The sequence below is a fragment of the Mytilus californianus genome, unplaced genomic scaffold, assembly GCF_021869535.1.
Source record: "Mytilus californianus isolate M0D057914Y unplaced genomic scaffold, xbMytCali1.0.p SCAF_1, whole genome shotgun sequence".
Lineage (NCBI taxonomy): Eukaryota > Metazoa > Mollusca > Bivalvia > Mytilida > Mytilidae > Mytilus > Mytilus californianus.
Genome location: NW_026262581.1, coordinates 126,098,405 through 126,118,001, shown reverse-complemented (window position 1 = coordinate 126,118,001; position 19,597 = coordinate 126,098,405). Strand labels below are relative to the sequence as shown.

Sequence of the window (19,597 nt, the reverse complement as noted above, 5' to 3'; positions counted from 1 at the left end):
CTAAATTGATGAAATACAATAGATAGATACAAAAATTAGGTCTAGGTTGGTTAAGACTTAGTCGTGTATGGTTCAGATTAGGTCGAGTATGGTTCAGACTAGGTCGAGCATGGTTCAGACTAGGTCGAGCATGGTTCAGACGAAAATAAAACGGTTAAGTACTGGTCGAGTATAAGTTCAGACTGTTAAGTATGGTTCAGACTACAGTCGAGTATTATCAAGTAAATTTCAGACCAATTCAGACTGGTCGAGTAAAAATCAGTACAGTCGAGTACAAATATAGGCCATTTCAGACTTTTACTGGTTTGTAGTGCATGTTAAACTAAGTCCCCTGCTGGCGGCCATCTTGGATTATGGATCGGCTTCAAAGTAACAACACTCGGGCAGCACCTCATAAGGAACATTCATACCATGTTTGGTTTCATTCCATTCAGTGGTTCTCTAAAAGAAGACATTTGTATGTATTTCCCATAGGGTCCTATGTTAAACTAAGTCCACCGCTGGCGGCCATCTTGGATTATGGATCGGCTTCAAAGTAACAACACTCGGTCAGCACCTCATAAGAAACATTCATGCCATGTTTGGTTTCATTCCATTCAGTGGTTCTCTAAAAGAAGACATTTGTATGTATTTCCAATAGGGTCCTATGTTAAACTAAGTCCCCCGCTGGCGGCCATCTTGGATGATGAATCCGCTACAAAGTAACAACACTTGGTCAGCACCTCATAAGGAACATTCATGCCATGTTTGGTTTCATTCCATTCAGTGGTTCACTAGAAGAAATTCAAAATGTAAAAAGTTAACGCCGACGACGGACGACGACGGACGACGACGGACGACGGACGACGGACGCCAAGTGATGAGAAAAGCTCACTTGGCCCTTCGGGCCAGGTGAGCAAAAAGGAGAATTCAATTCTTATAATTACAGTTTTTATGTTTTAACATGGAACAACAGGCTAAATCAAGGTTAAGTTCATTGTTTGCTTGTATATTTGTCACACCATTGTATGTTACAAGCAAAATGATAATATGTTTATAATTCAATTTTTCTTATAAATAAGATTGTAAGAAAAGCAAAGAGATGATATATCTGAGAAAACACCGTATATTAAAAAAAAAATAAAAGTGTTTTTTACCATTATGGCGAAAGTTTAAAAAAAAACTTCATACTTGATAGGTCGTCAACCTATCAGATCTGGCCTTCAATGTGAACTTAACGTAATGAACTTGTCAAGATTTTTCCCCATTTAAAACAACCATATGTTGCTGGATATTGTTTTTCACTTTTAAAAACAATTTTTATAATGCAAAAAATCCTATTTCTTATCAGTATTGGGTCATTAGAGATATAAAAGCCACTGCTAAGGATCAAACCATATTTAGGTAATAAAGTTTATCGATAATAGATCTCATTAGTTGATTAAGAAGATTCCAATCAAGGTAACAAACAAACACTAAGGGAAACGTATGAACTCCAAAAGGGGCGAGACAAGGTGTATCGACAGAGTTAGCCTCTCCTACTATGTATGCATCACTCGCCATACGAAATCAGACAGTCAAAGACCACAAAATATGTCGCTAGTGATTTGAGACGCATACACTTCGTATCGGTCTACCATTTCGTGATGTTGAACGTAAAACTAATGTAGAGTCGATTTTAGTCGTTCATCTTCATAACTCTATTGGAGCAGTTTTTGAGTAAGGAGCTAAATCATTAATCGAAACATATGACAGTCTGGTATGATAAGTAATCAATCGCCAATCTAGCAGCATTTGGGGTATTCGAAATAGAAGGAGCCTGGAAACAATTGATGAAGTTTAACTTCCCCTTTCCTCCGAGTGTGACCTACCGAATAAGACTAATCACCGGGTTTGTACTTACATGAGCATCATGACGGGTACCACATTTGGAGCAGGATCTGCTTACCCTTCCGGAGCACCTAAGATCACCCCCAGTTATTAGTGCGGTTCGTGTTGCTCAGTCTTTAGTTTTCTATGTTGTGTTTTGTGTACTGTTGTTTGTCTGTTTGTCTTTTTCTTTTTTAACCATGGCGTTGTCAGTTTATTTTCGACTCATGAGTTTTAATGTCCCTTTGGTATCTTTCGCCTTTCCTTTTTAACGCAAAATTTTACAGACATCATTATGAGCTGGTTGAAAGTTTCACAGATGACGACAGATATGTTCCAATTGTCGTAACAACAATACCATAATCTTTTCCCTGAATGTGACATCACAGAGTTTCTACGTACATGAGCACCACGACAGGTGCCACATGAGAAAAAGATATGCTTACCCTTCCTTAGCACAGAGGTCACACCGGTATTTCTTCAATTTTATCTTTTGCCATGGCGTTGTCAGTTTGTCATCGACTTATGTCGTGAGTGTGACAATCACTTTGGTATCTTCAGCTCATCTTTAAAAGGGAAAGGATTAGCCATGTGCATACACATTACAATACCAGCAAGTCTAAAACCTCTCGCTATAGTAGTGATTTTACCAATTGAACGTAGTTGAGATTGATGGATTGATTGGTGTTTAATGCCCCTATCATATGACAGCTCGTCATGTAAATATTTAGGTGAATTGAATTGACGGACCAGCTGGCTAAAGAAGCTATTAAGGAGACAGAAAATATCGATTTCAACAAACAACCATTAACAAAACATGTTATAAGAAAAGCTACGCATAAATGATTTACCCGCAAGAATCACTTTCCAAGAAAAGACATACAAATGCGATAACTGTTACAGGGGACGGCAGTATAATTGGTTTCACAAAGAAGCAAAAATTAACTTGAGAAAATTATCATAATCACGTGAAGATTTTACAAAATCAGCACTAGCCATATCAAGATTCATATTAAAAAGATAAAATTGCTCCACTGAATACTACAGAACTAGTGAACAAGAAAATCGAATGCCAAAGAATAGATATGGTGTATTTGTTCACGACACAAAACACCTTAATAAAACTAACAACAAAAAAACAGCGATTAATATATATTACTATTTTTCATTTCATTTTGCATTATATTTCAGGATTTTACGCCAATGAACGTTTAGGCATTAAGGGAAACAATGGATTGATGGATCAAGTGCTGGCAATGAAGTGGGTACAGAGGAATATACAATATTTTGGAGGCGATCCATCTAGAGTTACAATTTATGGGCATAGTTCAGGAGCATCAGATGTTGGTGCTCATTTAATTTCGCCTTTGACTAAAGGTATTGTTTTATACTGTACAAGATGGATAGGTCCAATCAAAGAAGTGAGAACTAGCCGACAATATTTAAAATAATGTTACACTTAATGATAGCTTTCTTCAGCAACACGACGACAGCCACTTGTGAAGCAGGATCTGTTAATCCTTCCGGGGCACCTGACATATATTCAGGTTTTTTTAGAGTTCGTGTTATTCATTCTTTATTATTTTGTGAAGTGTTATGTAGATTGTTGTTTGTCTCCACCGTGTTTCTTTTTGGTCATTGTGTCGTCTTTTTATCATCAACTGATGAATTTTCCTTGTCCCATTTGTATCTTCTGAAATTTTTTTTCTAAAACAGTATTCACCGTTACACATTTATTAGAAACAGCTTCAAGAGACCACAAAGACAATTAAATCGTTTGAAAATAAGTAGATAAAATTTTAGTTTCAGTCGCAAGTTTAACAGACAAACAAGAGCTATGAAGACCTATACTTGGATATACAGAGTAAATGCACATACAAGTTTGGGGTTCTTACCTTTAGTAAGACAAATGCACCAATCGTGTGACCATACTATTTAATTTATGATTAAAATTTTAGACAAACAATTGCTAAACTTTAAAGCTTCAACGAACTAGGACGTCGTGGATAACCAAACTGGAGTTGAACGTTGTGATAGAGTTCTTAACCAATTCTTTTGCCTGACTTTAGTTTGACTCATTAACCATTAATGCAAATAATGATGCATTTTGAGATAAGATTATGAGCACTCAAAATATCTTGAATATTCATTACATACGAAAATGACACAAATGTGAACACAAGTCGACTAAATTATCTCCTTTAGCTCTTGCTATTAACCGTTTAAGACACTCATTGAAATGTATTAAAGAGCGATTTCTGTGTTACAAATAATGTTTTTTTTACAATCTGATAGGATTTTAGTTTTTGTTACAACTTTTAAAACATTTGCTTTTATTTTGTCAGGCTTGTATAGAAATGCCATTATGCATAGTGGCTCGCCACTTGCATTCTGGTTTATGTCGAAATGTGTGCGGTCTGGTAACACGTTAATCATTCCAAAACAATGTAGACGAGGAACCAGTTTAGTATTTAATGACACATTAAAAGCAGAGATAATAAAACTAACTAGAGGTTCTTCAATTACTGATTTCTTCTCGTCGATTAGATTTGGACAGGTAAGTCTATTAGAGAATCCTTAAGGATACGAGATATGGATGATATTGCGGTTAAACATGGTTTAGTTTACCAGCCAAGCAGCCAAGCAGCCAAGCAGCCAAGTAGCCAGTACTTCGATACTGACATGAACATACGAATATTGAATTATTGAAATTTGCTGTTACAGAATTTTGGAAATTATTTTAAATTTAGAAATATATCAACAGCATGCAAAGCTCTGTTTCCTTGCCCGGTTTAGGCTATAATCTGTGTCCTTTTTTGTCAACAGTTCTTCAGTATTTTTGGACTCGAGCATCACTGAAGAGACACTAATTGTCGAAAATCGCAGCAGGCGCAAAAATTAAACACTAGTAATATCACAATAAATGACAAAATAGAAGATGAAGTAGATATTGACTCGGAAATGGACAGAACACTTTTCGAATTGAGTTGTTAAAAGGCTGCATGCATCTGTACATATATGTTACAAATGTGATCACGGTGCAGAATAATAATAAAAGTTATTTAAAAACACAATGGTGCTTATGGAAAAATATTAATAGAAAAACTAGGAAACCTTACATGAACGGTACGATTATAAACATGTATTTTAAAATGCGAGGATGCAGTCAAAAGCTTTATTGCTTTCTTAACTACTTGTATTGAACGAGCTTACTTGATGAAGATTATCTCATTACTATTACTTAAACAATAATACAAAACAAATTGAAGTATAAAAGGCCTCGTGAAGTTTGAAAAATATATAAATTTCCTCATCCAAGTCTAGCTTTTGACTTGAAATAGTTTATTAACGATCCTCCCTCAAACCTACCCGACTGTGTAACTGCAAACAGTGCACTGCTATTTCTGGTATAACGTCATCTATATACTATTTGGGCTATGAACTAGCTTTAACAATAAAACTCATCATAGATACAAGGATTAGAATTTTATACGGCAGACGCGCGTTTCTAACAAAAGTTAAAAAGACCAAATAAATTACGAAGTTGAAGAGCATTGAGAGCCTATAATTCCGAAAGGTTTTGCCAAATACAGCTTAGGCAAGGTACTGCTAGATGGGAACTCTGTGTCTTTTGCCATTTTCCTTATTTTTGCGATTTTAACCAATTTGCTGAGTCAAACTCTTTTCAACTGATTTTTACAGTTTGTAAAAAAAAATTGTACTATTACACCACTATCCAAGATAAGTAAGAGTGTTGAACGCTTGCACTTGTCTTTACTTGGACCTTAAGTTATTGAGGATGTTATCAGGCCAGTAGTCTGTGCTTTGCCACTGATAAATACATATACTTCTAAAATTGTCGTAACCAGAATCCAGTCCTCTTTCCCTCGATTATGCAATTAACGAATGCGACTTATCACCTTATTTTTTAATTGCAACGAGTAACAAGACAGTTGCCACTATTTGAATAGGAACTTTTAACTCTGGGGAGCACCTGATTAATCTCCCAAATTTTGTGGTTTACATGATGCTCAATCTCAAGTGTATTTGCAGTGTTACGCAGTTGTTGGTTTCTTTTCGTCGTTTTCTTTTTTACCCTTCAGTTTTATTGAACTCTTGATTTTAATGCTCCTTCGGTATCCTTTCTTCCGTTTATAAATTATTAACACACTATGATGTGAGTGATTACATACGATGCAGACATTTGTACTATTTCATTTTTAATTTTGAAATGATTTACTACAACATAGAGGCAATTTAGAGAGGATAATATGAAAAGCGTTGGCATATGATTTTTTAGTAGTGGTGGTGGTGAGTTGTCCGACCATACAATTGGATATTAATTTCCAATAAAGGTAAATATTTTTAATGAATGTAGTGACCCCCTCACACACACACACATCCATATTTTTATTCTTCTTCCTATCTTTCCCTTTTCTATTATGTTTCTTCATATGTCTCTTAAATTACAGATGTTTGATTATATATTGTGTAATAATAAATTTGATATTTGCATGCTATGAAATCCTATTGACTAATAATATTGTATCTTAGGAGAAGACAATCTAAGTTTGGACTAACTTGTGTCTCATCCTTTTTGTGATTTCTTGCAAATAAAATATGTTTAAATACTAAATATTTTTAACTGTATTCCACGAAAAAAACTATTGTAGGCTGCTGCTAACAATATGTTAACGATAATGGTTAATACAAAATGTTGTCGTTCTTTGTAATTTGATATATTTTATATGATACGAGACGCCGCCTATGAAGCGAGAACTACCATATCAATCAATATGTATTGTTTGTAGGATGTCTTTGAAAGTGTTATTGATGGAGATATCATAACAGATAGTCCTGATAAACTGTATACATGTGGCCGGTTTCATGCCAATTCAGTATTGTTTATAACAGCACGCGATGAAGGTCTACAAGCCAATCCACCAGGTGAAAATGAAAAGTAACTTTAATTCAATGTTTGTATAATGTAAATATTGGTAAGATTGCCTAAGAATTGAGATCAAGTATTTACATGTATGCTTGATCACTCCTAAGTCAAAAATGACATTTATCATTTGGTTCATTTCATCAATTATCATAAATATTGAAATCAATAATCTATTTCGCATGAATGACAGTAGAAGATACCAAAGGGATATTTAAACTCATAAGTCGAAGATACATTGTCAATGTCATGATAAAAAAACCAACGAAAATAGGATGTTTGCATGTTGATAGGTATCACAATGATCTTATAATATACCGAGGGGAGATATTTCATTTCTCTCCACAAGAAAAGAACCACACCAACTCATTTATTTTCTTTGGAGTAAACTTTATTAATGAATTTCACTTTAAAATACTGAATGAAATGAGTAAAATTTGTACACAATATTTCTGGAGTCATTTATTTTGGAAGAATAAATACTTTTGATTAATATTTAGTTTGGACTTCTCAGAAAACAAATTTTTTGACCTAAAAACTGAAACCCTTTGTGTAAACTGAAGTCGAGTGTATCAACAAGAAAAATGAGTTTATGTTCAGTTTCTTAATCGATCTTTTTTTCATGACCAAATCGAAATTGACTTATCTAAGACTTTTTTTTATCCCTATTGTCACGACTAAATCGAAAATATCTCTGTAAACCCTTGGATTTTATTTCAAGGTTATGCTTAAAATATACTAATATAATAGATTTTTCAAATTTTTAGCAAAAACTAGAAATTATGAAACAACTGTTTATTTGAAGAAGTGGAGTGTTTTTTTTGGTATAATTTAGTAAAGATGAACAAAGTATGGACATTAGGATAAGGCTTAAAGAATCAGTTGATAAACGATTGATTGATTGATTGGTGTTTTAACGACACTTTCAGCACTACTGTGCTATTTCGTGGCGGTCAGTTTTTATTGGTGGAAGAAGGGGGAGTGCCCGGAGAGAACAACCGACCTTCGGTAGGAAAACTGACAATCCTAGTCAATTAAGAGTGGAGTCAAGCACACCTACCATGTGCGGGATTCTAGCTCACAACCTCAGTGTTGACAGGCCAGTGATACAGACCACTTGGTCACCGAGGCCCCAGTTTATAAACGGAATATGGATGTTAAGATTATGCTATTATAAGTAGTCTATAAATGAAATATGTGTATGAATGTTTATAACGCCAAAAATAAGCAGTTTTTAATTATTTTCGACGAACTTGTTGACAAACTCCTCAATCAGCGACAAATAAGGAACAATCTTCTTTAACGGTAAAATTAAATTTCACGAGTGTCATTTTTATACATTTATCCTTAAATGTGGTATATTTTGTTTTATTTTAGAAATTGAAGACTATTATGCAAATAAAACAATTGATGATATTATATATGAGAGCTATCACTTGTTTCCTGAAAGATTAGTCCAATTTGACGGTAATCAAAGATTATTTTTTTATCAATGTTTAGTACACATGATGATATTATATATTCCAGTTTGAAGAAAACGGTTTAAGACAATAAAGCAACATTATCATAAACACACATATGAAAACAAGAGAAGTCCTCAAGCTGTACACAAAAAAAGGATTCCTGTATTAATATGATACCTATGTTCAAATCTTAGGTGGAAATTTAATCATTTACATAGTGATTTTCAATTTTTAAAGATAGAAAGTACAAATATGGAAACATTTCACTTACAGTGTTTTTAAATTGTTTCAATGCTCTTCACATTTGAATTGAATCTGCATTTCTAAATCAAAAGTTTTTTTTTAATTGGTTGCAATGAACTGTCGTAATTTTCCATTCATTTTTTATATTTTCCAGAGGAAAAAAAAAAATCATTTTTTTTTATTATCTACAAAAAAGGTCATGTCGAGAAGATAAATGAATACAATAATTCAAATACGATTATTTTTCGACTTTCGAATTCCTGAATTGTTGTTTTTTTTTTAATTTTACTAATTTTTGTTTTCATGAAAACTTTTAAAATGTTTCTTAAACTGTGTTTCCTTGTTTGTCAGCTCATGTTTTGACTTTAATTCACTTCCAGCGAATTTCAATTTTTACGGTGCCTCCCGGAAAATTTTAGATGATGAGCAAATAAAGGCAGTGGCTCTTACAAAATACAAAAGTTGTCCTCTTATATTTTACGGTTAATTTCTGTGCAATGTTCTTTTTCAAACTTTAATCATACCATTATATTCACATGTATAGACGTTACTATACACACATAAAGTAAACTATTGATATTTGTTTTTCTTCAAATGCTCTACACAAATGTCTTATGCATATTAAATGTAATGGTGACTTAGCTAGCTATAAAGCCAGGTTTAATCCACAATTTTCTACATAAGGAAATGCCTGTACCAAGTCAGGACTATGACAGTTGTTTTCGAATTGTTTGATGTGTTTGAGCTTTTAATTTTGCCATTTGATAAGGGACTTTCCGTTTTGAATTTTCCTTGGAGTTCGGTATTTTTGTTATTTTACTTTTTATCAGCTGGTACATATTTGTAGAGGACATTAGAAGAACATACAAGGAATGGACACAAGGCAGTTTCCTTAATTATTCTCACGTAAGTATCGCTTGAATCAAAACATATTAGTTTCATATCTTTTAATTTTTTAAACGGAAAAAAAGTCCAGGATATTTTTAATAGAATACACCGCGGATATCACTTGGAGAAATAAACCTTTTTTCTTAAATTGTTCACGTTTAACAGTTAATTAACAAGAATTATAATATATAAATAACAGAGCACTTGATTAACAAGTAAATTGTCAAACCGACCCACAACCACTACAGGGATAAAGACTAACAAACACAAATACGAATGTGAAAAAATGAAGAAGAAAGAATATTTCATGATCTTATTTAAAGAAAATTGTTCTTCTTCTCTGTGATTTGTTTTCAAAAGAAGAAAAGGGTGTTGACCTTTTAAACATTCAGAGATGTTAACTTAATTAACGGCTCAACACAATGTCAGCCTGGAAGTTGTATCTCTGAACTTCAAAAGCAATAGCCCTAGGTTACAGCAATTTGTAATCGAATAACTTGGGCAGTGTGAAAACTCATAAAAAATATCAAACTTGTGATTTTAAATACGCCAAACGAAACGAAAATTTTCGAAAAACCTGTGCCTAACCTCACTAAAACTATATATATATGCGTAGAAAAATCTTTATTTCTTATATAGAAATTTCTCAGTCATTTTAAACTTTCTTTTCTTTTGCAATTGTTTATAAATTCGAACGCTGTTGTATTAAAAATGAATTAAATTATAAGCATTTCGTTTCAGTATTTGCAAATGAATGCTGACAAAGGGTTTTTTACTCCAATGATGAAAACCGCAGATAGGATTGCCGAAAAAATGAAAAAAGTGTTCATACTTAGTTTTCAGTATATATCAGAAAACAAGCCAGGACCAGACTGGACAGGTAATTTGTATATTGTCATATATCCAGAAGGAAAAAAATATTTTGTAGACATTGACGTAGTACATTGTACTTGAATTACATAAAATACAAGGGCTCTAGAACATCGCTTTGACACCTTATACAGTACGTAATGAAGAAATGATTAGTGTTGTCTTCGTCTTGTTTTATAAACAGAATGTTCTGATTATGAAGATGATCTCTATTATGTATCTATATATACAAATTGTATTACTAACAATATTTCCCAAATAACGTCTACTAGATAATGTACACTTACATCCATGTACCGAGAACATTAACGATACCAATTTTACTGCACCAGATGGTTCATTTTGACAAATAATGTCCCTTCAGTGATGTTCCAGGTTAAAATATTTTAACCCAAAAGGACCTAATGAAAACCCAAACCAGGCAAGGAATCACAGATATGCATGAGAGAGATACACTTCATAATTAAATTTGATTTCGAAAATTTACAACAGCAAATTTAAATGAAACAATATCCGTATTTTTATATATACTGAGGAAATACCAATACACGTTCATCATGTCCGTGTATTTTAACATAATGTCCGAATTAGTAAGGTTATAATGTTTCACCCCAAAAGAAATTCTAATATCACTTTAAAATTATTTGTTAAAGGACGTATTTCATCACTCAATTTTGTATTTATTATATAAGTCAAATATTTTAATTTCAATTTTATTATATATTTTTAGTCTATATGTATTATTCAAAAGGAAAATTTTAAAAAGAGGTGATATACCAAAGGGTGAAATAAAAACCTCATAAGTCGAAGAGAGACCGACAAAATCATGACAAAAACGAAAAACGATGAAACGAGAGGATCTCGGGTGCTCCGGAAGGTTAGCAGATCCTGCTCCTAGTGGGATTAAAAGATCACAATACGGAGATTACTTGATAGAGTTGAACAGCATTATTATACAAATATAAACGAGATTTTTCTTTGTTTTTATATTATAATTGCGATGAATTAAATAATTCTTTATTAGTGAAATCACCCAATCTTATCAATAACGTAGCTATAGACAATTGTCATACAAGTGGGAGGTTTAGCTAGCTATAAAAAACCCATTATTTTTCTTCTGAAAATGCCTGAACCAAGTTAGGAATATTACCGTTATTTTCCATTTGGTCCGTTCGTTAATATAGTCGAGCTTTTGATTTTGTCAGGTTTTATGGACTTTTTTGTATATATTTTTTATATTATTGAAACTTGTTTTTCTCTACTTATTCTTTTGTATCCGAAGGAGTACAACATGGATGGGACTTATTTTATACGTTTGGAGTGCCAACAATTGGACACTCGAACATTGCATATACACCACGTGATGCCAGCGTCTCAAAGGACACGATGAAGCTAATCAGTGAATATGTTCGAAAAGGGTACGTAATTTTTTTAAATCACAATTTTACGAACACCTATGAAATATATTACTGTCGTCCAGTCAAAATATGAATATTTTGCATGTTTGAATTTTTTAATTGTTATTCTGTTGATGAAATTGGTTTTAAAAAAAAAGCAGAAAATGCAATGAACTATAGGTTTTCCTATGCGTTTTTCATTTTCACTACAATATGAAACATTATGTGACACGATGATGATCGGAAAGTTAGGCGATGGGATTAAGATAAATAAATATAAAAAGTAAGGAGATGTGGTATGATTGCTATTGAGACAACTATCCATCAGGGACCAAATGACAAGGATGTAAGCATCTATAGGTCACTATACGACATTCAACAATGTACAATATCATTACCGTAAAGTAAGCTATAAAAGTCCCCGACATGGCAAAATGTTAGGCAAATCAAGCGAGACATCCAAGGTCCTGATTTATGACAGATCAAGAAATTAAACAGATATGACAGATAGCAGCTTACGACGACCGCTCTTGACATGGGTAGACACATAAATAATGTGGTGGTGTTAAACATGGTTTGAGAGTTCAACACTCCCCATAAACAAGGACAGTTATATAGCAGCACAAAATATTGAAGACATTGTAGATTTATTTGGAAATGGTTTGAAGCATCATATCGACCGGAACCATAAACAAAAAGAACTAATAACAAATCATGTTTACTAGAATGAAATAGCATCCAGTACACATTTAACAGATTTTGTTTAATGACTTCATACCCAGTTTGACAAAAAGCATGACCAACATATTTCTGATATAATTTGTACAAAATAACGACAAGAAGGAGAAAGAAAAAATGAAAAGGGACACTTAACTGCTCTTATCATGACTGAATATTAAATAATAAAACCTGACAAATTACATTTTCTTTCACAGTTATACCAGCACAGAAAGGTTGAAGTTAGAAATTTACCGCCCAGCTTGTAAATCGTACAACAAACTGGATTATGTCAATGGAAAAACTATTGTGACAAATGAATTGAATTTCAGGGCACCAAGGATAGATTTTTGGTACAAGTACCTGTATGCTTATGAGAATTATAAATGCGATAGATATAATAAGTATCAAGGTTAATTTTAGTTCTGAATCAAAAAACGCAATGGTTGTGAATATGATGAACTTGGTATGATGAGCATTTGCAACCACTAGACGTCTGACTAATACAATAAAAGATTCGATAACTATTGTGTTCATTCTTTCAATACCTCCAAACAAAAGGTTACCAACATATTTTTTTTATAGTTTTTGATTTGAAAGTAAAAGAAAAGAATATGATGTAATAAAACTTGTTGTCTGTCTATCATGGACATGATAAAAAAGGTTGATGTATGAACAAGAAGGATAAGATAACAAAAAGGCAACAAAATGAACATCGGTAAACTACTGTCGCCTTAATTCAAATCATAAAAGATAAAAAAGACCATTGTAAACATAAAACCTTAAATTACTACATTTAAAACTAAAGATTGAGTAACACAAAGCTAATAAACAACCAGGACTGAATTCATGTGCTCTGGAAGGGTATGCAGTTCCTGCTTAACTGGTGGCACCTACCGTATTACTTAAGGCTTTATATTCGGTCAAAAGCTCCTTAGAGCTTGTGTTTGTATTTTAACTTGTGCCGAATCAAAAATATTTTTTTTCTTATAAGGCAATTAAAATTTAGGAAATCGCATTCAGGGAAGGTTGTACAACAACTAGTTGATCAATGTCGTGCCTGATGTACGTTTTGTTCCCGATGGAATCACCAGCCTAGTAATTGGTAAATATAAAATTTCAACACCCAGGAATTTATGGCCTAACCATTTTTTACATAACTTTTTGGAAAGTTTGGTTTTCAATGCTTATAAATTTTCTGATTGATAATGCTTTTAAATAATTTTTATTCGAGCACCACTGACAAGTCTATGCATATAAATTCCCCCTGTCAGTCCATTTGAATGTCTGTATGTTGATTTCTGTCAAAACTCCCTTGCATCATTCCCTCTGTTCCGTTGTACGGCGATTACATATATAAATTAATACGTTACGCTCGTACATGTTCACACTATACGGAATTCATTAACGGGCTGTGCTCCTGGCACAAAAACAGTTTCAATAAAATTAGAAAGAAAAACAACTGATATCAACAACACACGAGTAAACGGTCACCACCACGAATTGGTTAAATGATACGATTTGTGTGTGTCTCAACTTATACGATATGTTTTATGGTCATATATCTTTAGATGCCAGAATAGAAGTCTGATCTGTAAAGCAGGATGTGTGATAAGAGCCACTATATGAAATTTCAATAAGGGTTATCGTATTAAAGCCTTTAATACGGAAAATTTATTTCAGAAAGGTCGATTGTGATGTCACTATGTCGATAAAAACAAGTTGAAATTTACGTATTTGATAATAATTTGCAATTTGAAGAATAGTTTTGGTCAAATACGAATAATAAGATTGATTGATTGATATGTTTAACGCCAATATCAGCACTATTTTCTATTTCGTGGCGGTCAGTATTTATTGGTGTGTCAGGAGGGAACCATCGACATTCGGTCGGAAAACTGACAATCCTTGTCGAAAGCACCTGCCCCATGCCTCAGTGTTAACAGGCTAGTGATAAAGTAGTTGAACTACTTAAACCAATCGGTGGCCGAGACCCCCACGAGTAAAAAGATATTGTAAACACAAAAAACTACTTGGATAAATACATTGGGTAGCAAAATACCTATTTGGGTTACGCTCTTGCTCATATCTAAAAATATTAACAACGAAATCTCGAAAAGAGACTATTTTGGCAGTTTTTGATGTTTGGAATGAATGTAACAAGTTTGTAAGACAAAATTAAAAACAGACAGACGTATGTCTTATGAACATTTGAAGGATTTTATTTGATACATTTATAATACTTGTTGATATTCGGTTTGAGGGGGCCAAAAAATGTGTCTTTATCATACCTTCCCTTTTACCACTTGTGTCAAATTCCCGATTGTGAGATTTTGACTGTGTATGGATTTGCATGGCGTTGAAAAGTTCATTAACTTTCTAGTTATCAGACACCATTGCTGCCGTGTATTTATCGCCAAAACAAAATATAAAGAATGTGTAAAAAATCCGCGTTGTTAAAATTTTACCGTTTTTTTTAAAGTGGTCAAAGAGCAAAAACCCTTTATAATCGGGTTTTACTTACACGAGCATCACGACGGGTGCCACATGTGGAGCAGGATTTACTAACCTTCCGGAGCTTCTGAAATCATCCCACGTTTTTAGTGAGGTTCGTGTTGCTCTATCTCTAGTTTCCTATGATGTGTTTTGTGTACTGTTGTTTGTCTTTTCGCCGTTTTAAATTTTTTGGTTGCATGGCATTTGTAAGTTTGTTTTTGACTTATGATTTTGAATAATCCTTTGGTCTCTTTCATCTCTCTTCTAACGCATTTGGAAAACTTTGGTTTTACCTCTGTTTGTAGGAAGTTGAGACTTCTGATAAACTTAAACATTTGAAAAATGTCAAGACGTAAACAGAAGTAAAAATGCTTCTATCCCTATAATATCGTTAAACTTACAGATGACACTTCTGTAATCGATCGACACAATGAAGGTGCTCATGTGATTGCTTGAGGGAACTTCCAGATACACTTTGAGATAAAACGAATGAAACGTGAGTACGTGAGCTTCGTTGGTCGTAGAACGAACAAACATCAGACTTTGAAACGACCTTTGATTAGATAAACAGAAGCGATGTCTCTGAACTTTTAGACAGATATTACCGCATCGAAATTATTAGAAAATTACGTGTTTCGTTAGCTCTCAATGAAGAGGTGGGCCTGAATAGATCTTGAAGATCCATTAAGTTGTTTTATGATCTGTTTATTTAAGGATATTAAAAAGACAAACAGATGCATTTCTAAAAGGAAAACAAGTATAACAAAAATACTGAGCTCCAAGGCAAATTCAAAAAAGGGAAGTCCATAAAAACGGTCAAAATCAAACTCTATCAATCAACGGAACAAGTGAAAAACAACTGCCATATTCCTGACGTGCAAATACAAGAATAAATTATTGTTTTATTTTTACTTAACGCGGGACTTATTAAGATTATGTAATTGTGTAAAAGCTAAGGTTGCTATTACCTCAGGCAATGTTGATCATTATTAGAGTTAATTGTCTTTATAGTTCCATTTTAATATTTTTGGTTATTTATGAAATTAAAAGGTGTTTATTGCAGATCTTTGGTAGTCATTTTTTTAAATTTTCGCAATTTTCCTGCATTAGGCAATTTAAGCTTCATTTAACTTATTGGGACATTGAAGTAACATATCCCATGTGAAACCGATATCTCTGAATTTCGAACAAGACTACCTTCAACGTTTTTACGTTTTTGTCGTTTTTTCCTGGAGATATGAGTTAACCTGATCCGGTAGGGACTCTGGGATTTTTTTTTAATGACAAGAATACAAAAATGCATTTATTATTTGAAATATATATGTGGTAGAAATATAATAGGACCAGAGTTTCCATTTTCATGTTTGACCTTTGACACCAAGCATGTGCCTGATATTCATGAATATATACATTTTGTCTACCATCATTCAAATTTTCAATAAAAACACACATAAAAACTTATTAATATTATTACCGCAGCACACGTCATACACAAAAATAGCCGAAATGTTTAAGGATGTAAAAACTAACGTATTTTATAACGTATGATGATTGTACATGAAAATATTGTTTCGCACAGGAAAATACGGGAAACTTTACTAGTTAGTACAAAACATTAAAAAACGAAATTTGCAAATATATTGATTTGTTAACTTCCATGTAATATTTGATCGTCAAATAATTTTATTGGTGTAAATTTCAATACAGGAATGATACCAGGTGACATTTACAAAATACAAATACAAAATTAAACAAAAAACAAAGACAAATAAACAAAGACATATTATCTCAATGATAAGAGACTCATATTTTATATCTACATTGGCTGGAGGTATAACAATAAGCGTTCATACTACAACAGTTTTTAACAACATTATGTTTGCTTTGAATAAATGTTCTTATACATTTTGCTTATTCCAGCTACGCATACAGTACATATGTCAGTATCATTACTTTTTAAAATGAAACTATTTTTTTCTTGATCAGACATATTAACAAAAGATGGGACTATATCACTTAAATACAAAAGAGTATATTTCTATCAAATTCTAACGCTTTACATTTAATGAGGAAATGGAATTCATCTTCATTTCCATCCTTGCAGAGTGGACAAATTCTCTGTTCTAAAGGCGTTCTAGTATATCTACCAACTTCTATTAGTTTTTGCTATTTGCTATAATTACTAATTCTATTTTTTACCATTGCAGAAATAACATTTCTGTTAAGGTCCAGTAGGAGATATTTTTCAATTCGAAATTATTTTTAACTTTACGATACGTTCTTATTTTTTTACCATGACTATCTTTGTTAGAGTCACAAAAAGAGCTTGTTTCCAGGATTTTATGGAATTTCTTTTGAAATGAAAAAGGTAATTTTCTCTTCGACATGGTATTTTGATTTTCCAAAACATGCTGAAAACCAAATTTACCTAATAACACTTTATTTTACTACAAAAACCATAATACTGGTGTAAGTTTTCATTGTATGCTTTCTTTACCATACTGTCACTATTCATATCAATAATATAAAGCCAGAAATTAATTGTATTTTTAGGGCTGACAATGAATGTGGGAATAAACCTAATTCAGAAAGCACGGCATTATTAACAGCACCTTCATTTACACCAAATAAAAATTTAGAAAATTTGATTTGAATCTTATTTGGAATAAAGTTTGCATAGTTTGACTCGATGGTAGTATGATTTTAACAAATAGCAGTTTCTTGTTTTAGGAGTGTATCAAGTGTTTAATAAGGCTACCATTTTTTGGGTGCAGAAATCGGTTTGTTGGTCTGGGGGAAGAACTGATTCCCCCTTTCTACCATTTTTGTAATATGATAAAACCAAAGAAAAATAATTTCAATCCACCTTTCCATGTGAAACCCTTTACATCAACCTTGAAGATTTCTAGATTTCAGGCAGTAATAATAAATTAAACATAAAAATCATAACTTCAAGCAAAGCTGCGTGTTTTTCTTCTCGAAGCTTTTGAGTTTGCATTAAATATGAAAAACAAATTATCAGTCGATTCCATTAAATGGACAATTGTTATATTTAAGCGAGTTCTTACAGAACTTTTACTGCAAAGAAAAGCATATACAATTTGTTTTGAACAAATGTTTTCTCTGTAAGGTTTTCCGATACAAACGATTGTGGTAAAATGGAGATAAGCAATTCAAGAGTAATTTCAGATTATTAATATGGAACCATTATACACCAATAATAGATATTTTATTATTAACATTAAATTCTGAAATGCTTTCAAATATTCACTTATCCATCTTTTTTATTCAATTATTTTAAACTTCACTAAAAGCCTAGCACAGAAACACGCTAGCAAAAACTGAGAACCCGTGTTTCTTATATTTGGTAATTTTAGAAGAAAAAAAACAGGTTGGCTACTTGTTTGTGAACACAATATGTCATCTTCGTCTTTTAACTACACAGAAGGTTCAGATGAAACAGAAACACTTAGATTTGAATATGATTGAACGGAAGTTTTTTTCATTTAAGTATTTTTTTTTTTTTTATATTTTTAATAAGTTTTGTCCTCAAGAGTACCGCCTAAAGGTTATTTCAGAACCATTAGTGCCTATGAAGACTATAATACCTCAATTCAACTAAGTACTGGCAATTTGAGAACGTAATATGTTACATCCTACTTTAAAGCAATTACCTACTATAAGAAGGGTAAAACAGAACAACACATAGTTAACATTTCTTATTGTAAAAATACGAAACAAGGGCTCGAACGCAAAGAAAACAGGACGGAAAAATGTTTGCATTTTGTATCCTCTGGATGTTAATCAGCTACTGTACACCTCAGAATATACCAATAAGAAACACATTATATGGAAAAATTAGTGGGAAAATATCCGTACGTGTTCCGAATGTAAAAGTGGAGGAGTATCTTGGTGTTCCCTATGCGTCTCCTCCTATTAGTTATTTACGTTTTAAGGTAAGACAGTCTTCAAGGTAAATGTCCGAATATTATTAATGTATAGATCATTTCTTCGGCCAATTTGCAATTTCACTATACAAATAAGGGCGTTCAAACAAATTTATGAGATATCCGTACAGTATGCAAAAATCGTCTGCTACTTCTGTTTTGGGTGAACTATGAATTTAAATAACTCGTATTAGGTGTCTATCATCGTCGCGGTCCGCGTCTATACAATTTCTTTAAAAGACAAAATCACCGATTTGGGAATATTACGAAACACTTTAGTGCAACTCATTAATCGAGGTATTTCAAACCTATCGATAAACTAGACTTTAGTTTTTTTTTCTAGACTTACGTTACTCTATATTATACTCATCAGTGGCGCTCGAAGCAAAACAGTTGGATAACTAAATCAATAACAAAATTGGTGAGCAACCGAATGTCCAACAAGTTGCGCCAAATCTTGCTAACGACTTTATTTCAACTAATACAGCTATGACTGTATCATATTTTTTTTATCAATGTTCAATTTGTTGTTTTGTAGTTATTTGACTTTTATCATTGAAATAATGGAGACGAACGCATAATGCCCATATCGATATAAATTCTTAAATATGTTTGTGTGTGAAATGTTCAGATTATTATTAAAATATTTAGTAAGCAGAAAACATTAACTTAAACCTATTCCTGGGGGTGAAGTCATTCATAAGAAAGAACTCCGTCTCTCCCATAACTTCTGATAAAAAGTCATGATAAAACGTTCTGTTGATTTCTAAGAAACATCTTAAA

General features: G+C 32.6%; 1 protein-coding gene across 1 annotated transcript in view; it reads left to right on the top strand.

Moving 5' to 3' along the window:
* Window positions 1-12,833, top strand: part of LOC127733216 (cholinesterase 1-like) — a 42,847-nt gene extending 30,014 nt beyond the window's left edge. The window contains exons 10-11 of the mRNA XM_052242537.1: window positions 11,540-11,675; window positions 12,590-12,833. Of these exons, the coding sequence (XP_052098497.1) occupies window positions 11,540-11,675; window positions 12,590-12,788 (335 nt within the window). The 3' untranslated portion in view covers window positions 12,789-12,833. The remainder of the gene's footprint in view (window positions 1-11,539; window positions 11,676-12,589) is intronic.
* The last annotated feature ends 6,764 nt before the right edge of the window (window positions 12,834-19,597 follow it).